Source organism: Diadema antillarum, unplaced genomic scaffold (assembly GCF_040938485.1).
Source record: "Diadema antillarum isolate AM-2024a unplaced genomic scaffold, OU_Dant_1.0 seq00000696_RagTag, whole genome shotgun sequence".
NCBI lineage: Eukaryota > Metazoa > Echinodermata > Echinoidea > Diadematoida > Diadematidae > Diadema > Diadema antillarum.
The window spans coordinates 2753516-2779127 of NW_027271601.1; the positions used below are offsets into that span (position 1 = coordinate 2753516).

General features: G+C 37.6%; 2 protein-coding genes across 8 annotated transcripts in view; one reads left to right on the plus strand and one right to left on the minus strand.

Moving 5' to 3' along the window:
• The window catches only part of LOC139737552 (bromodomain adjacent to zinc finger domain protein 2B-like), a 122277-nt gene extending 120408 nt beyond the window's left edge, over positions 1-1869 (plus strand). For all 7 annotated transcript variants that reach the window (XM_071648231.1, XM_071648237.1, XM_071648236.1 and 4 more), the window contains one exon: positions 286-1869. In XM_071648231.1, coding sequence (XP_071504332.1) covers positions 286-439 — 154 coding nt within the window. In that variant the 3' untranslated portion in view covers positions 440-1869. The remainder of the gene's footprint in view (positions 1-285) is intronic.
• Positions 1870-7985: 6116 nt separating this feature from the next.
• LOC139737614 (acyl-CoA-binding domain-containing protein 5-like) lies at positions 7986-22854 on the minus strand. The gene is made up of 11 exons (XM_071648294.1): positions 22791-22854; positions 21168-21288; positions 19236-19308; positions 18284-18331; positions 15047-15239; positions 14090-14338; positions 11725-11864; positions 10865-10997; positions 10218-10376; positions 9056-9306; positions 7986-8534 (listed from the first exon to the last, which is right to left on the minus strand). The coding sequence occupies exons 1-11, from the start codon at positions 22852-22854 to the stop codon at positions 8322-8324; spliced, it is 1644 nt and encodes a 547-aa protein (XP_071504395.1). The 3' UTR covers positions 7986-8321.
• Positions 22855-25612: the final 2758 nt, after the last annotated feature.

A 25612-nucleotide genomic window follows, 5' to 3' on the forward strand; every position in this document is an offset into this window, starting at 1 on the left:
GTCCCATTGTCAGAGGGGGCTTAATGGGATGGTATAGTTTCGGTTGAGATGGGTCTTCAGGCTTCCAACTTGTTTTGCAAAATTTTCATCAGATAAACTGATGAAATCCTCGTAGAAGTGTATGCTCTTTAACACTTCATAAAGTGGTGTCTAAGTATGAGGGATGGGTTTATAAGAACGTTCAAAATCACATCCTTCATTGCCGTTCCTCTCAAAGTGTGTAACTCCATTTCTCAGTCTGTCGTCATGGTATTTTGGTTTTTTCCTGCCCTCTGTCGCCACTAGGTACAAGATGCTGGAAGAATTTGCTGCAGACGCCCGACTAATCTTTGATAACTGCGAGACATTCAACGAAGATGAGTCAGAAGTGGGTCGAGCGGGACACGCCATGCGGTCGTTCTTCGAAACGCGCTGGATGGAAATCACGGAAGCATCGTAACATTTGCAAGCAAGACGTCATGACAGTCGATAATTGTAACAACAAAACTTTTGCAATGTCCTCCATTTAGCAGCAAGCAGAAGACAAAATGAATTTCTACAGATGTATTTGGTAATAATTTAAGATAATTATTTTGGATAATATATGCTCATTATGTCATTGTATTCAGTGTTTCAATTCTTTTTCCTCTGAACCTCGATGAAGATATTGTGCTTTTGTGTCAAAACAATCATACAAATGTGTACAGTTGCTGATGTAGTGTTCGTTTTCGGTAGATCGGTAGAGTCGAGTGTAGTTAGTGTCTAAGTTGCAGCTGCCTTTGTCAAATTTTTGTGTTCCCTCTCCTCGTATCTTCCTTGAAAGAAAGTTCAAACTATGTGTAGTCTAAGTACAGGCTTCAATCTAGGAATGCGGCACGGCATGGTTAAGCCAGCATGGAGCACCGCTGTATTATCCTACCTCACTGTTTTAGAGCGACAGGGCATAAGTATCGTATCACAATGTCCCAAGAGCATGTTAGCTGGCCAAAGCTGGTACCAATGTAGACCAGGTGTCTCAGATGATGCGCATGAATATAAAGTACTCTTAGAAGATGTTCAAATAAGTATCTTGTGTCCTCATATGTCCTTTGCATAATGCAGTGAGTACACCATGATGCCGTCATTTTTTTTTTTTTCATTCAAATTTGTGAGGTATTGTAGCACATTTTATGCAAGATAGTTTGAGAATCATGATGAAGTGATATATTGCTACACATGGACGAAGATGGGAGTGTGTTTTTTTTTCTTCTCACACTCTTCCCAGACTAGGGCATTGATGTTAGAATTGTCAAGAGCACAGGGCAGCATTGAACTAAGCCAGATTGGTCTTGTTTACCAGAGTGTTCCTCCCATAAAGTTGAAACTTTTCCAAACATCCTCAAAAAATCTGTGTTTGCTCCTCTTGGTCGTTCTCTGATGCATTGTAGAAGTCTACCATAGCGCCCTCATGTTAAGAAGGACCTTGCTTCATGGTTTGCGGCAAGCCTACCAATGTGTATTTATTTATTCAATATTGCCTGGTAGTAGGTAGACAAACTGTGTGTATGGTAGACTATTAATGCGCAGAAATATTTATTTGCAATTCCATTAAGCCAGATTGGAATCTGATATACCTGTGCTCAAAACAAAAGAAGCGATCTTATCTATCTTTATGTGCTGGAGTGAAAAAATCAATCATTCAGGTAGGCATTTATTGCCTGCTGTTATTTGGTTAATTTCAAAGTATGTGTCAAATTTATTTCTTGTTTTCCTCCTCTTTTTCCCCCCTTTTTTTCTGAGAATGTGGAGAATTTGATTCAGGTCATAGTCAGTCGAATATGTGATTTTTTATTACTCTGTGTGCGTAGGTGAGTAAGTGTGTGTGTGTGTGTGTGTGTGTGTGTGTGTGTGTGTGTGTGTGTGTATGTGTGTAGAAGGATACCTGTGCATGCGGAGTAATGTTTATGTGTGTGTGAGAGAGAGAGTGTGTGTATGCATGGGTGTGTGTGTGTGTGTGTGTGTGTGTGTGTTTGGATAGGTGGGTTATTGTACGGCCCTACATACATCAGATCGCTATGATAATCAAAGGTATCTACTAAATGTCACCTGCATTGTGTAGCGTCATTTGAAGAAGGCAAATCCAAGAATACCGAATGTTTGCACACCTTTGGTATATGGTAGGCGTAACAGCTGTGTCACGAAGTCATACGTAGTACAAGTTTAGTGGGTGGGGGCTATTTTTGAAAGTCTGTCAGAATGTACCAGCAGCACATAAGCCGTGAGACACTGCATTGCTGTTTTGTTAAACTAATACGTTTGATGTGTATGCCACAAACTTGGACAATGCTCTACTACAGAGCCTTACGTGCAGAGATGGCAGACAGAGCCAGATAAAAGCACTCTTGTAGGTACTTGTTCTATTCGGTGGCCTTTCATCAGATGTGGGTTAGTCTTTCATTATTTCTGTGTCTCTCTAAAAATAAAACCCGGCAGAAAGATACAATGAAGACATTTAAAAGAAACTTGTTGGCATCTCCATTTTGTAGCTTCCTTTTGTCCTTTCTCTTCCTGTCAACATTGAAAAAAAAATAGAAACAAAACAAAAAAAAAATCAGATATCTTTATTCTCATATAAGAGAAATATAAATAGTACTTTGTGAGTAGTAAAGAGCCATCTGTGATGTGGCGATTTAGTGAATTTGACTTGACAATAATGATGCTTAAACATTGGACCAAGTATTCCTTGTAATATACTGCACATATCATGTGAGATATACAGAATTGTGTCTTGTGTAGCTAAGTTGAATAGAGGTGAAGTTTTTTTTTTTTTTTTTCTGTGCATGAATGTTTGGATGCATCGTTTTAGATTCATGTGACTGTTTTTCGATGGGTTTAAAAAGAGAAGAAAGATGTAATTAGTGTTGTGGAGAATCAAATGCCAGTGATGTGCACTTTGTAAAGAATTGTTCAAAGGCAGTTCGGTACAATGTACATTCTCAGTCAGACTGTGGTTGACCTCACGAAAGATACTATTGTTGTTTACATGTATAAGGGCATTGAACTTCCCCCGAAGTTGTAGATTCAAAAATTCAGAGGATCTGATTAGTAAGCAAGAAATCTAGTACAGGAATGACCAAATGGTCAGGAGCTGGTTCACAGTGGAAAACTTTGTGCAGATGGAGGACTGTTTGAATTGTCTTTTTGTTTTAAGGGAGAAAGGAACGAATAAAGAGAAGGTAATATTTTGGAAAAGATGCTCAATTGTAATGTAAGAGATTGTAGTAAAAATCTCTCTAGTTTTCGGTGTGCATACAACTACTTTTGTGGCATAGATAACTTTTAAGTTGTGCAATTCTAGCCAATTGGAGGCCTCTTTCAATAAGCTGATAGAAAAAAAAATCAACAACAGGCCTTTAACGTGTACGATACAGTGTTTACTATGAAGAGCATAAATCTTCATCTATTCTTGATGTCTTCGTGAATTATGTACCATCTTTGTACAGAATGTCTTGTAAGTTAATGGAAAGAAAAATGTAAGTTATTTTTTTCTCTTCTGTAGATGTGGATATGACAATAATGTGGCAACCAGGATCTCTTTGCAAAAGGTCCAACCGTGAGAAAAATGAAGTAATCATGCAGAGTGTATCATCATGTCTCTACACCTTTTAATTTGCTGCAAAAACAGATGATAATAATGTCACTAATTTGTATACACAAAGGCCACTTAGCTTTGACAGATATCTTTCTTGTTCTGGATCTAGAGCAACAGCACTCTATATAAGTATCTGAAGAACAGGATCATTTTGCTCCTTCTCTCTCTCTCTCTCTCTCTGAACATTTATCTGTCATTTCGGAAGTTGTGCTTTTGGACTCGCAAGACTCAAGGGTAGACGGGGAAAAAAACAGAAAAGTTACTTTGGTAACACATACAGTTGACAGGCATGTGTAATACGGAAGGACCAGGAGCTGAAATTTCTGCCAAATTAATTTTATGGAGCAAGCTTGGCTTCCACTGTTCTGTCAATTCATTTTAGCTCGAAGTAAACCAAGTACATAACTTCTTTCCAGCACTTCTAGTTCACTTAGAAACCCAGTTTACACTGAAAGTGTGACTGAAGTAGTCACCACAGGATCTCAGAGCTTACCTCACAATTTCAGAATTCAAACAGTAATAACTGGTTATGAGAACAGTTGTACCATGTCCATATATCTTGCATCCATTTTCTTTTGCCATAAAATTTGAGCAGAGTATCTCTTTTTATGAAATCAGTGGAACAGCAAGAAAAACATCTTTTCCAAACAAATTACTCTGTAAACAGAAGCTTTGTTGTACAGTTATGAAGAGCCTTGAATGAGTCTATTTTGTTTGTAGTTCATACATTGCCTGTATTTTTCATTGTCCGTGTCATAGGTGCAAGCAATGTCTACAGATTGCATTATTTTGTTGTTTGTCTTTGATGTCATTTTTTTTTCTTCTCCTTCTCCATTGATGTTCATGTACAGTATGAGTGGTAGTTGTTGTCGTCTAGAAACTTGTGAACAGTTTTTGTAGTTGAAAAGAAAAAAAAATCATTGAATAAAAGTGTCTTGTGAAAAAAAAAAATAAAATGTTAGACTGAGACCAAAAACTAATGAGATGACTCTCCTTTGATTCTTTCAAGTTTTTCCATCAGTGTAACAGTTGGGATGTGTCTGATTTGGAATGTGATGGTGAAAAATACAGAGTTCCATCCCTTCTCTTTATCTTACTGATTTGAGTCCAATTTCATAAATGTTGCTTTGATAGCAACTCTTGCTGGAATAGTAATTGTCATGGTAATGACAAAAATCAAGCTTCTTGATTGGCTGTTGCTATATGAAGTTGCCACTCTAGCTAGAGTTACTATCCTATGTAACATCTGTTATGAAATGAATGGGGCCCTGTAGTTCGCATTGCACGTCTGGAATTGGAGAATCTTGTCCAAATCATAATCAGGAATGAATAACATAGAAACATGTCATTTTCACATTTCATATTCCAACTGATTGTAAGCTGAACGAATTCAAAATCTCAGTGCCCAAAAATGTTGTGATACACAAAGTTAGGCAGTAATCACAAGTGTCTGAGCTTGATTTACGGCTTTATTGTCCTCATATACATGTAAAATTGCATAAAATGCCTTAGGCATTACTCTATTCAATTTACAGGTGCACACAAATACTTGTACACAATAATTACACAAGTAATTGGAACAAGAACATAAATGAATCATGTTCCTCTCTCACTCTTGGTAATGACGTCTCTTCATTCCAACAATTTTTATCCACCCAAGAAGAGATTTGAGCAATGACAGTGAGACCAAAATACTTCAGAGATCAATGTAACACTTGAACAGATACAGATTTCAGCAAAAGTGACTGGACTCTTACAGATGATATTAGTAAAATCAAACACCTAGTGACTGAAAATAGTACTCGCATGGTATGAATCTTTAGAGAAATGTGTATGATGACAGCCAAAAAAATAAAGGATGAGTTATTTTGTCAGAGTGAAATGGATAGTATGATAACTCAGAATTCTTGGTATGACACAAGTTTACAATTGTCATTTGAAGAAAAAAAGGCAAACACCAAGCAATGTCTCATCTGCATATTGCAATTTGTGATTATAGTAATCTTTCTTTGTAAGTTCATTGACCTTCTGACCTTTGACCTTTTCTGACTTCACCAATATTCAATCTTGACCAGCATCTTCAGGTGACGTAGCAATGGTGTGAATTTTTTTTTTTTTTTTGGTCAAATGTAGCTCAAAGCTGTGGAAAGCTATTGAGAGCACACAATAGAGGGTGCTTAATCAGGGAAAGTTCATTGACAGTTTGACCTTTGACCTTCCCCAACTTCATCAATATTCAAACTTAACTGGCATTTTTAGGTTATGTACCAGTGGTGTGAGTTTGGTGGTCATAGTTCAAAGCTGTGGAAAGTTTGAGAGAGTACGCCAAATTGTTGACGACGACGCCTCTACTGCCGATGACGGAATAGTAACGCCCCATGTCTTGCTTCTGCTATGTGGTCAAGACAAAAAAAAAAAAGTTCTTGAAGCAATGTCCAGCTTGAATAGCCTGCTGCAAGAATGTCATAATTATTATACATTGTACTTGTCACAATATAAATGAAAAAGGGTTGGTTTGATTTCAGAAGCATCACCGTTATAAAGTCGTAATGGCAGAGAACAGGAATACATTCTTCCAACTCATCTGAATAGCGCACATCACATGCGTAGCGTGATGCATTCTGGCATACATCATTGTTATCTAGGGGGTTACTTTCTCCCCTCGCTTTCTTTCTCTTTCTTGCCCTCTTGACCTCTCACTCTCTCTCTCTCTCTCTCTTTCTATCACACAATTGAGGCAAACATTTCATGAAAAGCGATTCAACCAATCATTCATATCATGATTGCCACCACAAGTTATCCCTTTACGTAGGTAATCATGAAGGCATAACCTGAGCAGATTGTATGCACAATGATGATAAAGTACCAGAAAATTGATAATGTCTGTTGAAGATGCTAGCTTCTACTGAAAACAAAAATAAACCTAAGTTAATGGATGCAAGAGACTGGGACAACATATAGAAACACTACATATTGCATAAAGAATGGATGAATGGATGACCAGCTTCACAAATAATTGTATAACCCACAACACTTCCATACTTATACCTTCCCCAAGAAAAAACAAACAAACAAAAAACTGAAATAAAGAAAAGATTTCATTATTTTTTTCCCAGTTTTTTCCACATGGCTGGAATGAGAGAAAAGTGGTGGGGCATAATACTGTGGATCATGTACAAAAAATGCTTGATCTTAGAGCTGAACACAAATATTTGTAGATGCAACCATATTTCACAATATCTCATCAATAAGATCTGAAATGACTCCTCTATTTGATAATATGTGGCAAGTATTTTGAGGCGTGGAATGGTCTCAAATTCTTACAGTGAAAACCTTGCTTCTTTGTTCTCACATTACAAGACACATTTGTGTACATCTTATCTTATGAGATTTATGAGAGACTTTCCCCTCATACGACACACTTATAAGAGACTTCGGGAAATGAACTTTACCTCTCTTCGAAAGTCTCTCGTAGCTACATATGAGTGACTTTGGTCATTCTACACTTTTATTCGCAAAGCCAAGATTCACGAAATTAAAATGCATGCGAAACTTGTCTACACTGTACATGTAGGCATTGAATGCGAGTGACAATTTGTGAAAATTTCATGCCACGAAATTAGCTTGCTTTACAGTATGATGTGGAACACCACCAAACTGTTATCTCCTTATCTCCTGGTACCACCATGACCCTACCCTAAAAATCTTGTTAAAATCCCTTCTTCACTTTTTTCTGGCATATTGCTTTTAAACAAACTAAGAAACAAATAACTGGCTCTCCTGTATTTTATCTTAAAATACAGTTCACCAAACAACTACGTTCCGGTGATGTTACAGTACTTAAAATTTGTAAGACAACAGTGATTAATTGATAAAAATGAAAGAATCAAATCACGTCTGCATATGCCAGAAATAGCCACAGGATTCTGGTTACGTGTATAATTCAACACTTGAGTGATCTTATTTAATAGTAACCATGGGTAAAACAAGTTGCTTTTGGGCAGAAATCAAAATGACAACATCACCATCAAATATGCAAACAAAGAGAATGAAGTTTTACTGAGCGTTTAGAAAAACGGGTGGCTACCATAATCAGGTAACATTGAACACAAACAACTATATCTCTGAAGTATCTGCAGCACATTTCACAGGTTTAAAGTTGGCTTTTTTCTAAGTTTTGATGCTCATAATTATCCAGTCTTATCTTATGGTCAAAACATTTAATAAATTCCACAAGTCTCTAGAGAGATGAACAGACTCAAAATCTGTTTTCTCATTTCTGGCAAACATACTCATAGTCAACACAATACATAGTGTAGATATAAATCCAATGAATTTCTGTCTACTGGTGTTATCACAACTGATTTTCCCCAGACCAAGAGGATGACGACTTGCTCATAAATGGGTCTCTTCACAGGCACTGTCATTTACGTTGCACATCATGATTGACACAAAGACATACATTGATTCACACCACAAATTGAGCACTTCATCCCATTCTGTAAACCAACCACTTTTTTTTCTTTTTTTTTTCACGAACCTGAACACGAGCATAGCTGATATAATCACAAATGTGTGAATCTTTCTTTCTCTTGCTTTCGCACAGCACTATTACTTTCTCTTCTTGTAGGATAGACTTTCGGCAAATCATATGAAGATGATACACTTGTTAATTGGATGTGGCCGTCGCGATGAAAGCCTGTAGATGCAGTCAGGGGCGCCGGCGGCCCCGCCTGTGTCTGGCCAAGAAGCGAAGGACCCAGTGGACGATGACCGGCCAGACCAATAGGATGACTACAGTCCTGACGGGCAGGGTGGGGAATGGCCACCACCAGGGAGCCCTGGGCTTGGGTGTGGTCCTGGGGTGTAGACTGCCTACTGATAAGGGAGACCCTTCAGTCATGTACGCCTGCTGAGTCTCCATCTAATGTGAACGGGGAGAAAGAAGTTGGCAACAAATGTGATTTTGTTCTGCATGCCACGCACGTAACTCTCCAAGCATAAGATGCATTGGACCATTTGTGATGTTGCTGTTTTCACATTTCTTTGTTTGCTGTTTTTTTTTAAATCATGAAAAAATCACAGTTATCAATTGGGAACTCTCACAAATAAAGGCGAATGATGTTGACAATTCATGGTTTGTCCTGCATGGCCAGTTAACATCAGCAAATAATATAACCCTGTACCAATGTCCTAGGAGAGAAGAAGAAAAAGAAGAAGAGGAGGAGGCAGAAGAGGAAGAGGGAAAAGGAAAAAGATGAAGATAACATAAAGGAAAAAGATATAATAATAGAAGATAAAGAGAGGAAAAGAAGAAAGATGAATGAGGAATGAAGAGATATAAAAAAAGATGGTATAGGCAACAGAAATACATGTATGTTGACTCTCATGTCATTTTCTAGTTCTCCTTCTCCAAACAGATACTTATGGGGGTGTTTGTCTCACCTGATGCCTAGAAATGGCGATGGTCTCTAGTGTGTTCAGCCTCACCAGCACACTGTTCATGTCTCGCTGCAGCCTCTCTAGGGACACGGTGATCTGTTCCACCACAGGGTCAGGGATGGGGGCACCGGGGTTACTGCCATGCCCACCACCTGGTAGTCTGCCCCCCTCCTGCCCTCCTAAGGCCCTATCCACTCCAGCGTCAGAGTGGCTCGGGTGTGCGGCCGCTCGGCTGTGGCTTGCAGATAGACTTCCTGTCATAAACAAGAAAGCATATTACGTGTACCATTTTGTCAGTTTGAAACCAACAATGTAATGTTGTACAATGCAAGCACCTTTCTTGGTTCTAAATCAACATAACTATGTCTTTCATAAATTGCTGATAGGTATACAACCTTGGAGAATTCAGTCACATGAATGTGGGAATAATTTACAATAATCTCATCATGACAAATGTAAGGAGATCTTATTCATGAATATTTTTTCTCTTTGATGGTAGGTTTATTCTTCCAGCCAAACTTCACATAACACATATAATTTACACAATAGCACAAAACATAGCTTTGTTACCCACAGAAATTTATCAACAGTTCAATTCCATGGCACGCACAGTGCATATTATCTCTTTGCTAACTGTTTAGTATTTTTCTATTTCACCAACATTTAAAAGAGCAAATTTAAGTGTAGGGATGGTTCTGGCAAATGACATAAACTTTGAATAACACTGCTATTTCTCTTTTCCCGTTTTTTTTCTATGACAATTATCCACAAAACAGCAATATCAATATTGTATGAGGAACATGCATCAAGTGTATGCACATGAGAGTTCATTGACAGGTTTTGTCTTGAACGCTTATAACAGCGATATGGATAGGCGGGGCAACACATTTTATGAAAGGGTTTAGTACGTATGTCTGTTTTGTTACCTGGCTTATAAAATCCCCTCAGTAGTATGAAAACAGAAATTTCAATTACAATCAGCATTTGCATGATTGGTAAAGAGACCAACGAGCATTATAGTCTTTATTATTACTGATGTTAAATCAAAATGGGATGCCTAGCAAAAATGTTCATGTGGGTTCCCTAAACGAGAACACAGGTTCGACAAAGAGCACCCATGGAGTCATACCGTCACCCATGGAGTCATACACTATAACTGTCTTACCCCTGGATGAGTTGTGTCCTGCCTGGCCCTGAGATTGCCTGCTACCCCTTGCACCCTGCCCCTTGGACCCTTCAGACATGTCGCCGCCCCCTAGGAGGGACGGTCTGAAGGTGTGGCTGGGACTGCTGGTGTGAGGCTCTATCACTGCATCAACATTATCTGAGACAAAAACACACATAGTTCATATTTCAATTCTATATCTCTCTCTAAAAAAAAAAAAGAAGCAAATTGGCTACTGCTTGAAAAAAAAAAATCGAAACACAACATTACTTCATAGATACTAGCAAATTTATAGTACATTTTAAATTCAGTTAGACTATAGTTATTCAACAGCCTATAATAATACAAGCATTACTATCATCCTAACATCATTATAAAAGCTTTACATATATTATACAAGTTTTAATACATATTACATTCTGAACCCCTGAGCAGGTACCAAGTCTCTGACTGGGTAGGTGCAAAAGATCATCAGTTCCTGGAACTTTGAACAAGCTTACTCAGCTCTTGTTAGTTACCCAGAGAGAATACAGTCAGCACTTCTAAGGACTATCATATGGCGACACTGAACACTCAAATCTGTTCACGCATGGACACACCTCACCATGCAAACCCACACATTCAAACAACACATATTACATGCTTACTGTGCACAACTGCTTCTGTAACTAGGGCGTTGTCGCCATTGAATGGCGTTGATAGCGTTTGGTGCGTGGATTCTCTCTCTTCCTCACTAATTGGATGCATGTGTGATGTCCCAGATATGTGGTCTACTTTGATCTGCAAGATAAGTTTTTAAAAGGAAGGAAAACAGTTTGGTGGTAGTGCTAAACAAAACACCAAGTGAAACAATCTGGCATATATCCTAGATCATTTAACCCAATAACAATATATTTGGTGCGGCATGCATGTACATGGTTTCCAATTTTTCTTTCTGTCATCAGATAAATATGCATTCTGCACCAACAAATTCAATCACCTGTCTCACCTGCAAATATAAATTTGTATACAACAGACAAGAGAGGAAATTTCTTCTCAGAATTTTAAAAGGCCATCCTGTCTTTGCTTGCTTTCATGAAATTAAACTCCATGATGACGACACATGCATCATAGTACCTTACCCCTTTGCTGATTATAGTTTATAAAAATATGTTGAAGATGGCATATGGCTCATGATACACATGCTATTACATACCTGTGGACATAATTTATCATCAAGTGTGTTGTCTGAATTCATGTGACAACGTAAGAGTTAGCAACAGGTGTAAACAGCTCACTGCTAATTCGTCATTTGCATGCAGTTTTCAGGTTTGTTTTGTTTTGCTGTTTTAGTCTGCCCATAACAAAATAATGGACAATCGAAAGACCAAGATATCATGGAATACGCCTTCTCACATGATAGAATTAACAAGACACAATGTTTGTGCAGCTGTTTATTTTGTCATGAGGAATATACCAAGCCATGAGTGATGAATATCAGGTGGAATTCATTCTCAACGGAACTCACTTTATCAATAAGTGGTTCATCCACAGAGTCACAGAACTCGTCCCCATCCGATTCACTCTCACTGCCTGCAGCCAAATGTTCTCTCCCGGCCTCCAGTTGGCTCTTAGAAATCAGGATCGGGTGGCTCAGCTCCACTGCATCTGATAGGGAAGGGAAACATCCACTCAGGTTAATCTAACTTTCTCTTCTTCTCCTTTTTTTTTTTTCATTTGCCAAAAAGACTCAAGCGTCCCTTCATTTATGCTATTACTTTACAGAGCAACCAATGACCTTGGATAGTTATGCCACAATCAACTCTTAATGAGTCACAGACTTTGATTGTTGTTTTATTCATCTTATCTATTTCCAGCTTTCTAGATTAGAGATGACATTCACAAAATATCAACTTGATGGAATAAAATATTTGACTCAGGACATGTTGCTTGACCCGAGATGGCCTATACTCAGTTGCCCACTCCCCCCCCCCCCCCCCCTTCATGGTATATAACAAGCCATTCATTTACTTGTTACAAAACATATTTTTGGATGATACATCTTCTCTAATTTGTTATTTGAATAGCACAGCAGTTGGGATAGCATTTGCAGCATGGAAGGATTTCTCACTGCTGAAAAAAAAGGACCCACTGGTGTATTTCTTAATCTTTATGGAACATGCTTTATGAAAGACATAAGGAGTTTTAGGCCATCATGTAAATTCTGTCAAGAAAAAGAAATACATTTCTGGCCCACACATGCAATGCAAAATGGTTCAAAATTGATTATGAATATCCGAGTAACAAAAACTCTCGAAGAAAAATCCTCTCCTGTTGGAAAAAACTTCAAGACAAACACACTCTTTAACTTTGGCGTATCTTTATGAAAATTTGTGAAGGCTCGATTCAAGTACTACTCAACCAGGGCTTGCACAGCACATGTTGAATTCTGCTGGCAGATACTACCAACTTGAGCACTAATCATGAACATATGGCAGTTTTCAATCACGTTATCTATTTGCCCATGTCTTGTGAACAGACTTGCTCCAACTGGCTTGATGAGTGTTTCATAGATTAAATCAATCCACTATCTTTTTATAATATTTCTGTTCTGTACTGCTTGCTGTCATTCAGTGTCCATGCTTATACCTGACTGACATCAATAGGTTGACATGCACCAACTTGCATACTTTCCTTGCAAAGTAATTAGAATAATCAAATGAGATGTCTTTCCCCTCTGGTCTTTGCATTTATACACTGGTCAGTTTACAAGCTGTATGTATGTTATCTGTATGTATTCTGCACTATTGTAACTACAGGACTGTCTTAGAGGAACAATGAATTCTTGAAAATGTCATTGCCACATCTGAATACTGTAATCCCTTGATAGCAGTGTTAATAAGTTTATATTTCATGAGGCTCTACTGTAAGCTACATGAACCAATAAAAGCATGTGGCAATGTGATATCTCTGTCTTGACATGGAAAATATTTAATCAATGATAAAGCAGATGAATCTTTGAACAGATGGATGTTACTGTATTTGGCCATTTCAATCTCTTTAATCATCTTCCTGAAATCCAATGTTTTTTTCTGCTGTAAGTTTTCATCATCCCCCCCCCAAAAAAAAAGTTCCTGGCTTGCCTATAGAGAAGATATGTGCAGTGCATAAGGCTGCGTTCACATAGAAGTATACTATTCGGGTATTCGGGGCTCGTTTTCAAAGGCACGCGAATAGCTTGAATCGAACGATAGGATTTCCTCACACCGGTTCACATAAGAGGGCACTATTCGAAAGTACCGAATAGCTGCGAATAGTATAGCAAAGTGGGAATCGAGCTTGTTCGATTTTCTTGCAGCGTATACCGTCTCTCGTTTATGAAATAATGACAATTTTGGTCTGGATTTGCCCTTTAGCAAAAATAAGCATGTAGATTGACATTCTGATGCAGTTTAGAAATTGTTAATAAGCTTTGCTGGGATGTAGGAGGAAGAAATCTTCACTGCATGGGATGGTGAGTTGACGGTGCGGGTGATGGTGTACTCGGTGCCCGAATAGCGAATAGCGAATACTGAATACTTCTATGTGAACGCACCCTAATGTACACTGGGATAAACCAAGTTCTGTGCAATTTAAGTGACAACATAACGAGACCCTTCAGGAAAGGCTGCATTCATTCAATTAGCAACAGTACCTTCTCACTGGCTCAATAGTCTGAAATTCTGTCCAGCTGCAAAATTTGCAGAACAGGTAGAGGGTTTGTAAGTGGTGACTTAACACACAGCGGAAAATAGCAAGAGTGGAGGCACATTGGCATTTATCATCCACCTGCAAGTATTCAATAAAGTCTGTGTGATTGGATGTGACGTGTGATGTAGACTCCATTTTCTTACCCTCTTCATTTCGCGCAGTCTCCACCATGACAAGACTGTCATCCCTTCCCTCTGAGCCAACGCCAGACTCTTTCGCTTGGTCATCCGTTCTGTCCATCTCTCCGTTTCTCACCTCCTCCTTCTCTTCCTCTTCCTTCCCCTCCTCGTTCCCTGTCTCTCCATCCACATGCTGAGTGTTGTCATGGAGACCATTGGGAAGCTCAAGATGACCATTCTGCTCCCCGTTCATGACTCCATCATAATGATCCCCTGCAGGGATTGGAAGTTGTACCACACAAGCAAAACTGACAGATTACTGAACTACAAATACAATCATAGTGGCTTCATGAATTACATGTACAATTTTACCACTCAAAAGATGCATGGAACAAAAGCAACGAATGAATTACAAATTTCAATTGTTCCTAATCGGCAGAATAAAGTATCTGGATATGTTAGCAGAGGTTGCCAAACAGTACACATTCCAGCTGCTTGACTTAATCCCAGTGGGTTTACAGGACTTCAGTCAATCTAATGCACTTAAGGCCATGACCAGGGAAAAGCCCTCTGGTTTGCCTTGAGGCCCTCTTATGAAATAGAACATTATTGATGGCCCTTCTTGCACTTCTTAATAGTGCTGATTAAACACAACGTGGCATTACCTTTAAAAAAATCTCAATTTAAACCAGGATGATACATCAAGCAAGCTTAGCACTTAATTTCAATTTTTTTTTCATCATTGAAAATAGTTTGCACTGTTGTACACATTGTCACTTTGTGAAATGTCGACAGAATGGCAGCTCATGGTACATACGTAATTGTACACTTGAAATCAATGTTTGAAGAGTCATTTGATTGGTCAGTAATAGATTGTGAGCTTTGCATTCTGGCTGCATACTCAAGAGAACGGAAGAAAAGAAAAGGGGGGGGGGGGGGTAAAAGATAAATGAGCTATAAACTGCAATTCACGTGACCTACCATGATCACTGATTCCATTTTCCCTCATCTTGACTTTGCCATTAGCATAGTTGGTGACCTTTGCACTCTTTGGCGTAGAGGTGGCCATATCCTCTTCCTTTGCAGCATCCTCCACAGACACAAACTCAAAGAATGGTCCCATGGCCTTCAGGAAGCCAACAACTTCATCTGTCTGTGGCATGGTTTCCACAATCTTCAGTGGGCAATACAAGAACCAAATCATACTCAGGACATCACAATTCGAAGTCTTTTGTCATCGTAGCCAACTCCACGCTCAAACCCGACATTGCTAAGGCAGGAAGACTTGTGCTTTTAACAAAGTCTACTGTGACACATCATGAGCACACATTGCAATTCCATTATCTTCAAGAAGTTGAAACATATCTATTAATTTCATCCAAAACTATGGCAAAATATGTGTTTTTTATTTGTATAGCATTCAGGTATATAATTTTAATTCATGCAGGTTAAAAAATTGATGAAAAATATTGCACAAGATGGGATTCCTCTATTAATTTCATTTATAACTATGACAACAATTATGTGTTTTCTTTTTGTATAGCATTCACGTATATCGTTTTAATTCATGCAGGTTAAAATATTGAAGAAAAATATTGCACAAAGTACACTTTGTAGGATTCCTTTTCAAAATAATGTGTGTTAAGAGATTATTGTGAAATGCTAGAAGAGCCCCTGTAGTTACAGCAAGAAATGACAATCTATACATGAAAAGGAAGATGCATACAATCTGACATACATGTAGCTATCAGATTTAAATACAGAGTCACAACAGTTCACAAGTTTGGTGCTGAAACCCATAATCTCAGGTAAAATAAAAGAGCAGCTTGTCATTTTCATTATTTGCTGAAATACATTGTCCGTCAAAAGATTGCAATTGGTTACTGTAAAACATGATATATTCGCGGCATGAAATTTTCGCGAATTGAAGCTCACAGCCTTTTTGGTGGCATGAAATTTTCGCGAAGTGCCACTGGCGTTCAATGCATATAGTGTAAACAAGAACTTTCGCGTGCATTTTAGTTTCGCGAATCTTGGCGCTCGCGAAATTTGCGAAATTAAAGTGCACGCGAAAATTCCTCGTTTTACAGTACCTTTAAAGGGGATGGCTAGTAACTGATCACTGGGAATCAGTGGGAATGCTGGGGGATGATTGTTCCAATCCTTGTGGGATTCATTTAAGAGTACATTATGTATCTATTGTTGTGTGAAAATTATTTGCTTCAGAATGGTCTCATATTCAAGTAATGTGGAGTTTAATGTTTCCAGGTTAGCATGCCTGTATAGTGACGGGGCGATTAAACTGCACATTATTTGAATATGAGACCATTCTGAAGCAAACAATTTTCAAACAATAATAGATATATGTACTCTTAAATGAATCCCACAAGGAGTGGAACAATCATCCCCAAGCATTCCCACTGATTCCCACTGATCAGTTACTACATGTAGCCATCCCCTTTAAAAGAAGTCGAGATAATACTGAAAATTTGTGAATTGCATCATGACTATTGAGTAAATACAGAAGTAAATTGAGATGTATGAAATAAAAGATCATGAGGAAATGCATTTTGAGGCACATTTGTCTTATATCATAATCATTATTTTCTTTTTGTATTGAACATTATCATAATGTCTTTCGTAGTTCTTGACGTAAGAATATACAAGCATCTGAGCAGAGTACCTAGACACACTTGTGAGTGGGTTATATAAAAAACATCTCTTTAATAGACAAACATGCATAGTTAAGTTATTAAAAGATGGCACAAAACTGTTCTAAGAGACATTATTCATGCAATAATATAGAACCCATACATTATGTACATTACAAAGTGCACACAGGAAATGAACATGCATCACCATTTGCCCTGACAATCAATCCTCTTAAAAAGAATTCACAAGACTGAACAGCCATTAAATCCAATGTATAAACACAAACAAACGTACAAATAAACAAACAAACAAACAAACAAACAAACAAACACATTATTTGATGAGTGCCAGATAAGGACAGGAAAAGAACAAGACAGAAATATGATTTCTTTAAAAAAAATCCAAGTTAGAGGTGGGAGTGGGATTGGGACCCTCCTTTGTTTTTGTTTATTTCTGGATATCTCAGTCATTTCAAAACCAATTTCCATCAAACAAACTTTGAATTCCTCTTAGAATTGTTTCCTCTCTCATATTTTCACAATTGGTTACTACAGTAATTATCTCATTAAAATCTGAAACCCCATCTGAAACAAAACTATACCATCACTTTAAGCAGAGGAAACCTAGGTAGAAAATGCAGTGCATGTTCCCACATAATTAATATAATGGTGTGATTTACTCTAAGTGGGCTGCATCCTGCTGAGCAAATATTTGTTTGGTTTTGATCTTGTACATGTGAATATTCTATCAAGTCTTTCCTGAAAGCTTTCTGCAAGAATCTGTTCATCTACTCACAGCAAAAAAAGGGGAAGAGAAATGCCATTAAGTTCTCCATATGAGTTCCGATAAATGATGATCCTGTGATAAACATTGAACAGTGTTGTGTTTGTTTTTGAACGCATGATGGTCCAAACAAATGAATGGCGAACCAGGTTTTATGATTAATATACAATATGTTGAGTTTCAATACAGGGGCAGTGTCACTTGTGCAATTTCAATACTGTACAGTGAATACCAGTTTCCATGCCATCAAAGTGGTCTCCTTTGTAAAGTTTGAGAGTGACTGAGAAGTGTATGAAGATACCATGGCAACAGAGAAACATAAACTCACTTGATAGAGGTGAGGAAGGTCTTTAGCCTGGAATCTATCGAAGATTATCTACCAGACAGAAACATAGACAGTGATGATATGTAAGAAGTCTGGGGTGTTATAATCTAGAGTGATAAGAGGCTAAAAATAGTATTTGCATATTGTTCATGTTTACCCAGAATCATGGTTTATGAGTCTTCTCTTGAGAGCCACCAACCATTCAATAACGAGGTGATGAATGATAATTAGCAAAAGGAAAAGGTGGTGTGGCAATACTGTTAGTGTCAAAACTGGATGATTTGCACAAGGCATTACAGGAAAATATATGTAGATTGTATACAGTCAGAGAGATGATGTGTAATCAGAATGAATGCCATTGCATCTATAACATTAGATTGTGCAGGGCAATGGTATTACTTTATATATCACTTAGGCTATCTTGTTTTCTTTTCTTTTCTTTTCTTTTTGAGACTCACTTGTCGAAGATGGGGGATGTCTCTGGCGTTGGCATTTTCCAAAATAATCTATCAAACAGAAAGTGAAATTTAGCAGGGTAAGAATTTGATGAGAAGAGTGTGTCGTATGGGGAGTGCAGACAATAACTAATACACAGCATGCATTGATAGACAGTTGTCAATCCTGGAATAATGTACATAAAATCATAGAAGTAAAGAAATAAAAAGAAGGCAGCAATGTGCATGTATTTATAAACCTCAGTAGAGGTATCATAATATTCTATGTAAAGATACTCATTATATATTTACTAATAAACAAACTAGTGCTCTTGGATGCTTTTACAATGAAAACATTTATCAAAAGAATATTAGTGCAACTTGGGTACTTGATTCAGAATGCTAGCTTTGCATGTACCACTGATTTTGACAACAGTGAACTAGTAATTTTTGAGCTTTTCATCACCACTTTGGGCAAACAAAAAACTGAACAGATTTCTATTTAATACAATGTACAATTGTATATCATTCCATCATTAAGTAAATGTATGCTCAGCACATGTATCGACAACATTGCATTATTTCAGTGGGTTTAACACAGAGAAAGCAAAAGGCACATACTTATTAAAAAAACAAAAGTTCTGACAAGTAAAACAAGGTAAACAGGTACACTAGAAGGTATTGTCAAATTATAAAGCTGCGAACACACCTTTAGGTTAATCTCTCTGGGGAAAAACAAACAAAACTAAACTAAAAGAAAACAGCAGCAATCACAAAAAGAGCATTCCGACATGCAGCATTTTGACACCCGTATGGAGTCACTCCATTTTCAAACTCGGTGATAGAGTAAGCACAAAGTAAGACCAAGTCAACATTCACACTGACCACACATGCAAAATAAAGTGACATAAAAAAGCAGGCTGTAAAACTTGCACTGCAAAAATCTGAAACGCAAGTGAATGCTCTCTACATGTACCTTTAAGAGTTCATCCACATATAGTGTCTTTGCCACATCACTGTCCATATCTTCTAAAGCCGTCCAAGCTTGCCTGTATACAAAATGTAATTGATTAGCATTTAATGGACACACATCAATCAACTGCAGCGTTATTACTGCTTCAAGTATTAAAAATAATGTCTCAAACATTAATACTGATATATGAGGCATCACCATCATTGCTAAATAAAGGTCTGCACATATTATTATCGGTTGTTGATACTGTACATACACGTACGTCCTACATGATTAAAAAACCATGCGCTATGGTCTTAATGTTATCCATGATAAATACCAGAGCATCAATCCATACTGTATTTGTTACTTCTGATTTTCAAGACATGGATGTAAAGAAAGTATACATTTAGTCTTTATCCTGTAGCCACATAAACCTAAAGGTGGTATAGCAGCTAATAGCAGCTATCAAAATAGACTTTTGACATTTCAGTGTCACAAAAGTTGAAACATATCATTTCATGCTGTAGACTAGATCACTTGTATTCTTTATGGGGTAGGACTTGCAATTAAGACAATTGGAACACCTGAATAACTGCATCTTTTTTGTATTCTGATGTTTTCCACTAAATGACAATGTTCATGTTGATGCACTTGAGGTTTAAACCTTAGAACTGCAAACATCAGACCTGCTAATGATGTTGAACAGCTAGAGGTCACCAAGATAATATCAGAGTTACTAATATAGAATATAGTGTTTGTCATAATTTGTTTTCCCTTTTGCTTTCATACACTGTATTTTTGGAGTTCTACAACTAGATGTGACTGAAGACATATAGTCCAATGAGCATTACAAAGTCTGTATGTACTATTCGAAGTTGGCACATAAGAAGTTCTATCTTTATCTTCATTATCTTATGGAACATTTTTTGAAAGTCACACCTGTGACTAATTACAAAGAGCGATCAACTAATCAAAATCATTTTCTTGTTTCATTAACTTCTGATCAGTTTGTTAATTGCCTTTGACAAAATGTAGCAAAGAGTTGTCATACATAGTGTATATCATTTCAAACACACACTACCTTACATTTCATTTCAATTTTTAGAAACTTCAATCTGGAAACAATATGATGTATGATAATAATCCTAAAAATGTAGAGTGTACACTGTATGGATAGCTCATGCTTGGAAGAAATCCTCACAGTGCACAGAAAAAAAAACCAACGAAAATAAATACAAATGCATTGCAGCTCCTTTAGACACATTGGCCCTTTAATTGCTACCTTGTGATGAGTGCAGTGTCTGAGTTGGTACAGTGGTATATTAAACTGTTGGCTCATATGATTGTACTTTGAAATGCATTCTCCATTTATATGTTGTTCATAGGCCGAAAGAAGCCACTAGACTCATGATTCCTTAGATATATACACGAACACATGTGTTTGTTTACCGGTACTTATTTCTCAGTTCTAATATTTGTTTTACAATTTGTCCTTCAGTCACGCCTACTACAACCTGTGTGATTTCTACACTATAAATAACGACTGCATGGATTTTGCCACAAGATCCATGGATTCTGTGTAGTTCTGTGTAGTGTATCAATCAGATTAATGGGCAGAGCATTAAAATACACAATATCTGATAGTAAAATTTGAACAACGAAAAATAATGCTGCTAGAACTGACCAACTCATTTGAACAGCCAATGTACACTATTATTTTGCTTCTTACATTACATAGACAGCACTGCCTGGAACAATACACACAATAATTTGACAAAAATGCAATTCAAAATGAATCAATTTTTACAGATCTGTACAATTGTAGGATGGTTATAAGTGATGATATAATACATACCGATACTAGTAATTCTAATGCATTTTATAGTTGGCTATTGATTACATTGTTGTCTCATACCAATCTCCTGGCCCTATGTTTTCAGCAATTTTCCTTACCATTTTTGAGTTGCAACCACATTCCAAAACGCAGGCTTGGCTTGAGTGCATGGTCCCTCTGTAGCCTGCTTGTACAGACCGTAGAAGCGTTTCATCATTTCGTAGGATGGTTGAAATGGCCCTGAAATTAAGTATGGGAATAGTTTGACAGTGAGCGGAGTCTGCTTTTGTTCTTTTCAATCAGCATGGGAATTCAGTCACACATGAAACTAACATTACACAGACAAAAGCAAAAGATCAGCTTTCAAATCTATCCCTCAACAAAGGGTACAGAAAATCTTTATTCTAAATAGAAACCTGCTCCAAGTACAAACTGAATTTACAGACAACTAAAAAGTTCTGCAATGCAGTCACGGTTAAATCCGTAGTCTGAATATACTTTTAATCTGTCTATTTGGGAATAAAAATTGTACTTTGTAACTGTACTTTGATGTTAAAGCTTAATAATTCATAACTGTGACCAGCCCCAATGCTACGCGTTGGGGCTCCCACAGTATAACTGTGTAAGGAGCACCCCGGGGTCAAATAATTCCCTAATCTCGACCACTTTAACCCGTTGAGGACGAGTCCCGAGTATACTCGGGCAGGTGTCTATGGGAAATGCGTGTTGTAGCAAAATCAGTTCGTCCTCAACGGGTTAACAGCAAAGGAAGATCATTGATGTGTGATGTCTACAACTACTCCTCATGCCTCAAGTTACTCCAGAGCAGAGGCTACCCCGAGTTGAGGCAGTCCACTGCAGGGCTGCCAACTCTCACGCATTGAGCGCGAGACTCGCGCATTTTGGTCCTTTCTCACTCTAAAACTTTATTTCATTTGCATGCATTTCTATTGATCTCACTCATTTTGACTCCTAAATTATAGCATTGGCCTATGGGAGTCTCACTCTCAACTAGTTTCCAGTGTTGGCAGCCCTGCCACTGACACTGTGTTGCACCTGAATAGGCACAAGGTATTAAATAATTAATAAAGCAAGCTGCCCATTGACCATGGCATAATAATGCTGTCTAAAATTTGACCGCCAGCTACGTGTTCAGTAAAAAAACACCCATGATGCTTTTCCGAGTGGCCAAAGTTTGGCAAGGGAGGTCGAACCTTTGTGCGGGGTTTTTAATGTTTTCCAGGCATTCTCCGGAGGCTACCCAGTTCATCCAAGTTCTATGGTCTGCCTCTCTTTGCATCCTTGATCAAGACACATATCAAAGCAAGCTCATTTTATTCATTGGTAGTGTTACAAGTAACTTGGTTGGCGAGATGTTGAGGACTTGCAGTAAAAACTATCCCGTGCAGATGCTGTAGTGAGAGGGGGTGGGTAGTTTCTGCTTTGTTTGCATCAAAGAGGTATTCTACTACTCGTACTAGCTCGCATAGTAGAAGATCTACACTTGTAGGCCCTACCTCCTACTTAATACTACATCGTGTACATCGTGTACATGTACTCCACTTTCCAGGCTTGCTAGAATCCGAATAGAAGCTCTTGAGTCTACCGCATGCCAGTCACAGTAACAACACAAGGACACAACACCGCATAATCATGAGCAGTCATCACACGCAGGGCAGGGTACGCATTCGCAATCATGATAAAGCCTTTCTATTGTATGTAGAACGCTAGTTTAATCTTACCATTTTTGGGGAGATTTCTTATCACTGAAACAGCTTTCTCGAATTTCTCAGTGGTTTCATCCATCGTGGTATTAGGCTGTCGTTGTTGATTCCTCGATCATTATTTTACATAGCCTCCATCAGTCATGAACATCACTTCTCTTGACTCTTGTTGGCTGGTTGCACATAAAGCACCGCACCACACAGTACACTAGCAGTTATACCGCTGTGTGAATGCGAGGCAGTCGCAGAGTCAGTGCCACAGCGCAGCGTTGTGAAGTCTTCCAAGTGAGTGTACATAGTGCAGGGATTGTGATTGTTTACAGTCAGCTGACGGATTCGGTTTACCTAGGTGCAGTCGGATATACATGTACATGTATTGGCGAATCGGATACTATACTAGAAGTAGGCTCTGGGGCAATCTTTTTTTTTTTTTTCTTCTTGAGGGGGAGGGGGGGGGGGGATGGCAGGAGGTCGTTTGTTTGTTTGCTTGTTTGTTTTTCGTGTAAGACACTCACTTATGAGTACCTTTGGTACTTCACCTGCTATACGGTAACATCTAATAAACCAGGAACTACAAACATGAGACTGATCAAGACATTTAAAGGGACGGTAGTACTGGTTGAGGTGGGGATTCAGGTTTATAACATTCCTATTAACAGTGAGATAATGAGAAACATATCTCATGAAATATGAAAGAGCATATAATTTCAAGACGGATATAACGTTTATTTGATGAATATTGATTTTCAAATGGCTGAGTATAAAAAAAGTGATAATAATAAAAGGCGACCGGCACGCCTTTTATTAGGATCTCTTTGTTTCACCTTGTTTTGGGATACGTGGTATCGGTATCTCAGCTATTTCAAAACCGATTTTCATCAAATAAACTTTTGATACCCCTTAGAATTGTATGCTCTTTGACATCTCATGTTTCTGAATATCTTGCAAAATGTTAAAAGCTAAATCCTCACCTCAACCATAACTGTACACACCCTTTAATATAGGCCTATGATAAAAGTTTTCAAAGTGACTGCACTTGAAATAGGAATGTGTCATCACACATCCCGCAGTGGCATCACAACATCGATGGCTAATGACATGCATTTCAAACATGTCTCATCACATATCTAGATGATGAATTTACAGGCTGCTTGCCCTGGTGTCACAAGAACCACTGGACACACAAAAATATCCGCTGCACAGTTATATCACCCTCCTCGATCATTGACAAGTGTAGATATGAAGGAAGATAATTTTTATGTTGTGAAGTCTACAAGGTAGCCTAGTGCTACAATGTTCTTTTCTTTTGTTGTTGTAATAATAAGCCATGGCTATCTAGGGCTACACAAAATGTGGGAGATTGAGAATTAGCATAAATTGAGTGCATACTTGGCCGTCATTTCAGTATAATGTGAAGAAAGTCCAAATTTTAATTGATGTGTGTATCAATCATTACATAAAATGCATGCATAAGAAAAAAAAAATCAACAATAGGTTCTCTAGCAATGTCCCATCATTAAAAAAAAAAATGAATTATTCCATTATTCCATTCCAATCCCATCAATCGGCAATGGCAGTTTACTGTTGAATATGCATCATAATGCATCTAACATTTCTAGAAATTTAATAATATATATTTAAATACAATGTGGTTCATTATTGCTATTATTATTATTATGATGATGATGATCATTATAATTATAATTATTATCTTTATTATTATTATTATTATTATCATTATTATTATTATTATAATCATTATTATAATTACAATTATTATTGTTGTTATTATTATTATTATTATTATTATTATTATTAGTAGTAGTAGTAGTAGTAGTAGTAGTAGTGGTTATTGATCATGCCTAAATTGCATTCAACTCTTGCTAACTCAAATCGTAATATCAACACTACGACAATTCACAATAATCACAATATCTGTAGATCTTCTCTAATTTAAGCCATCATCCTTAATCAAAGCAATACCATTACAAGCTTAAGTTGAATGCAATAACTTATCACCAGCTTCCCTGGGCTTATCATTCAAGGTACACCGATACACAAGTATGTGTTTCCTCTACAAGTGAACTTTGATCTCATTAACAGTAACTGTTAGCATATATATAGTTGCCTTCCTGACAAGTTTGCATTGCACTATTGGTGAATTCACAGAGTTTACAGTTTACCATCTTCACAAACTTCCAATTAAAGCTTTCATCAGTAGAAATCTCAAGAATATGCAAAGTACAACTGATATGATAGTGAAGATATGCATGATGGAAAACGCAACACATGCATACCACACGAACAATTAAACACACAGAAAGAAAAACTACGGAACTGACAAGAATTGATCTCAACACACACACACACACACACACACACACACACACACACACACACACACACACACTCACATGCAAACATTTTTAAAAGCACAAATAAAGAAAATGCACGGAACATCCATGATAAGATATTCCTCCCCACATGGTGGTGTTTGTGTATTTCTTGTTGGAAAGTACAAAAGGTGTACAAAACTATGTCACCAGGGCCCCGTTTCATAAAAGATGTTAGGATGTCAACTCTTGCTGGAATGACAACTTCCTATAGTAACAGCCAATCAGGAAGCTGCATCATGTCGTTACCATGACAATTGACATTCCAGCAAGAGTTGTTATCATATCAACTTTTTATGAAACGGGGCCCAGGTGTTTCATACACATACATGTATAAGATATGTTGATGTCGTACACATCACTTCAGCTTAAATTGCACATATATACACAACTGGGCATGTTTGTAAAATGGAACATTAAAAGATATGCAAAATAATAAACTTTAAA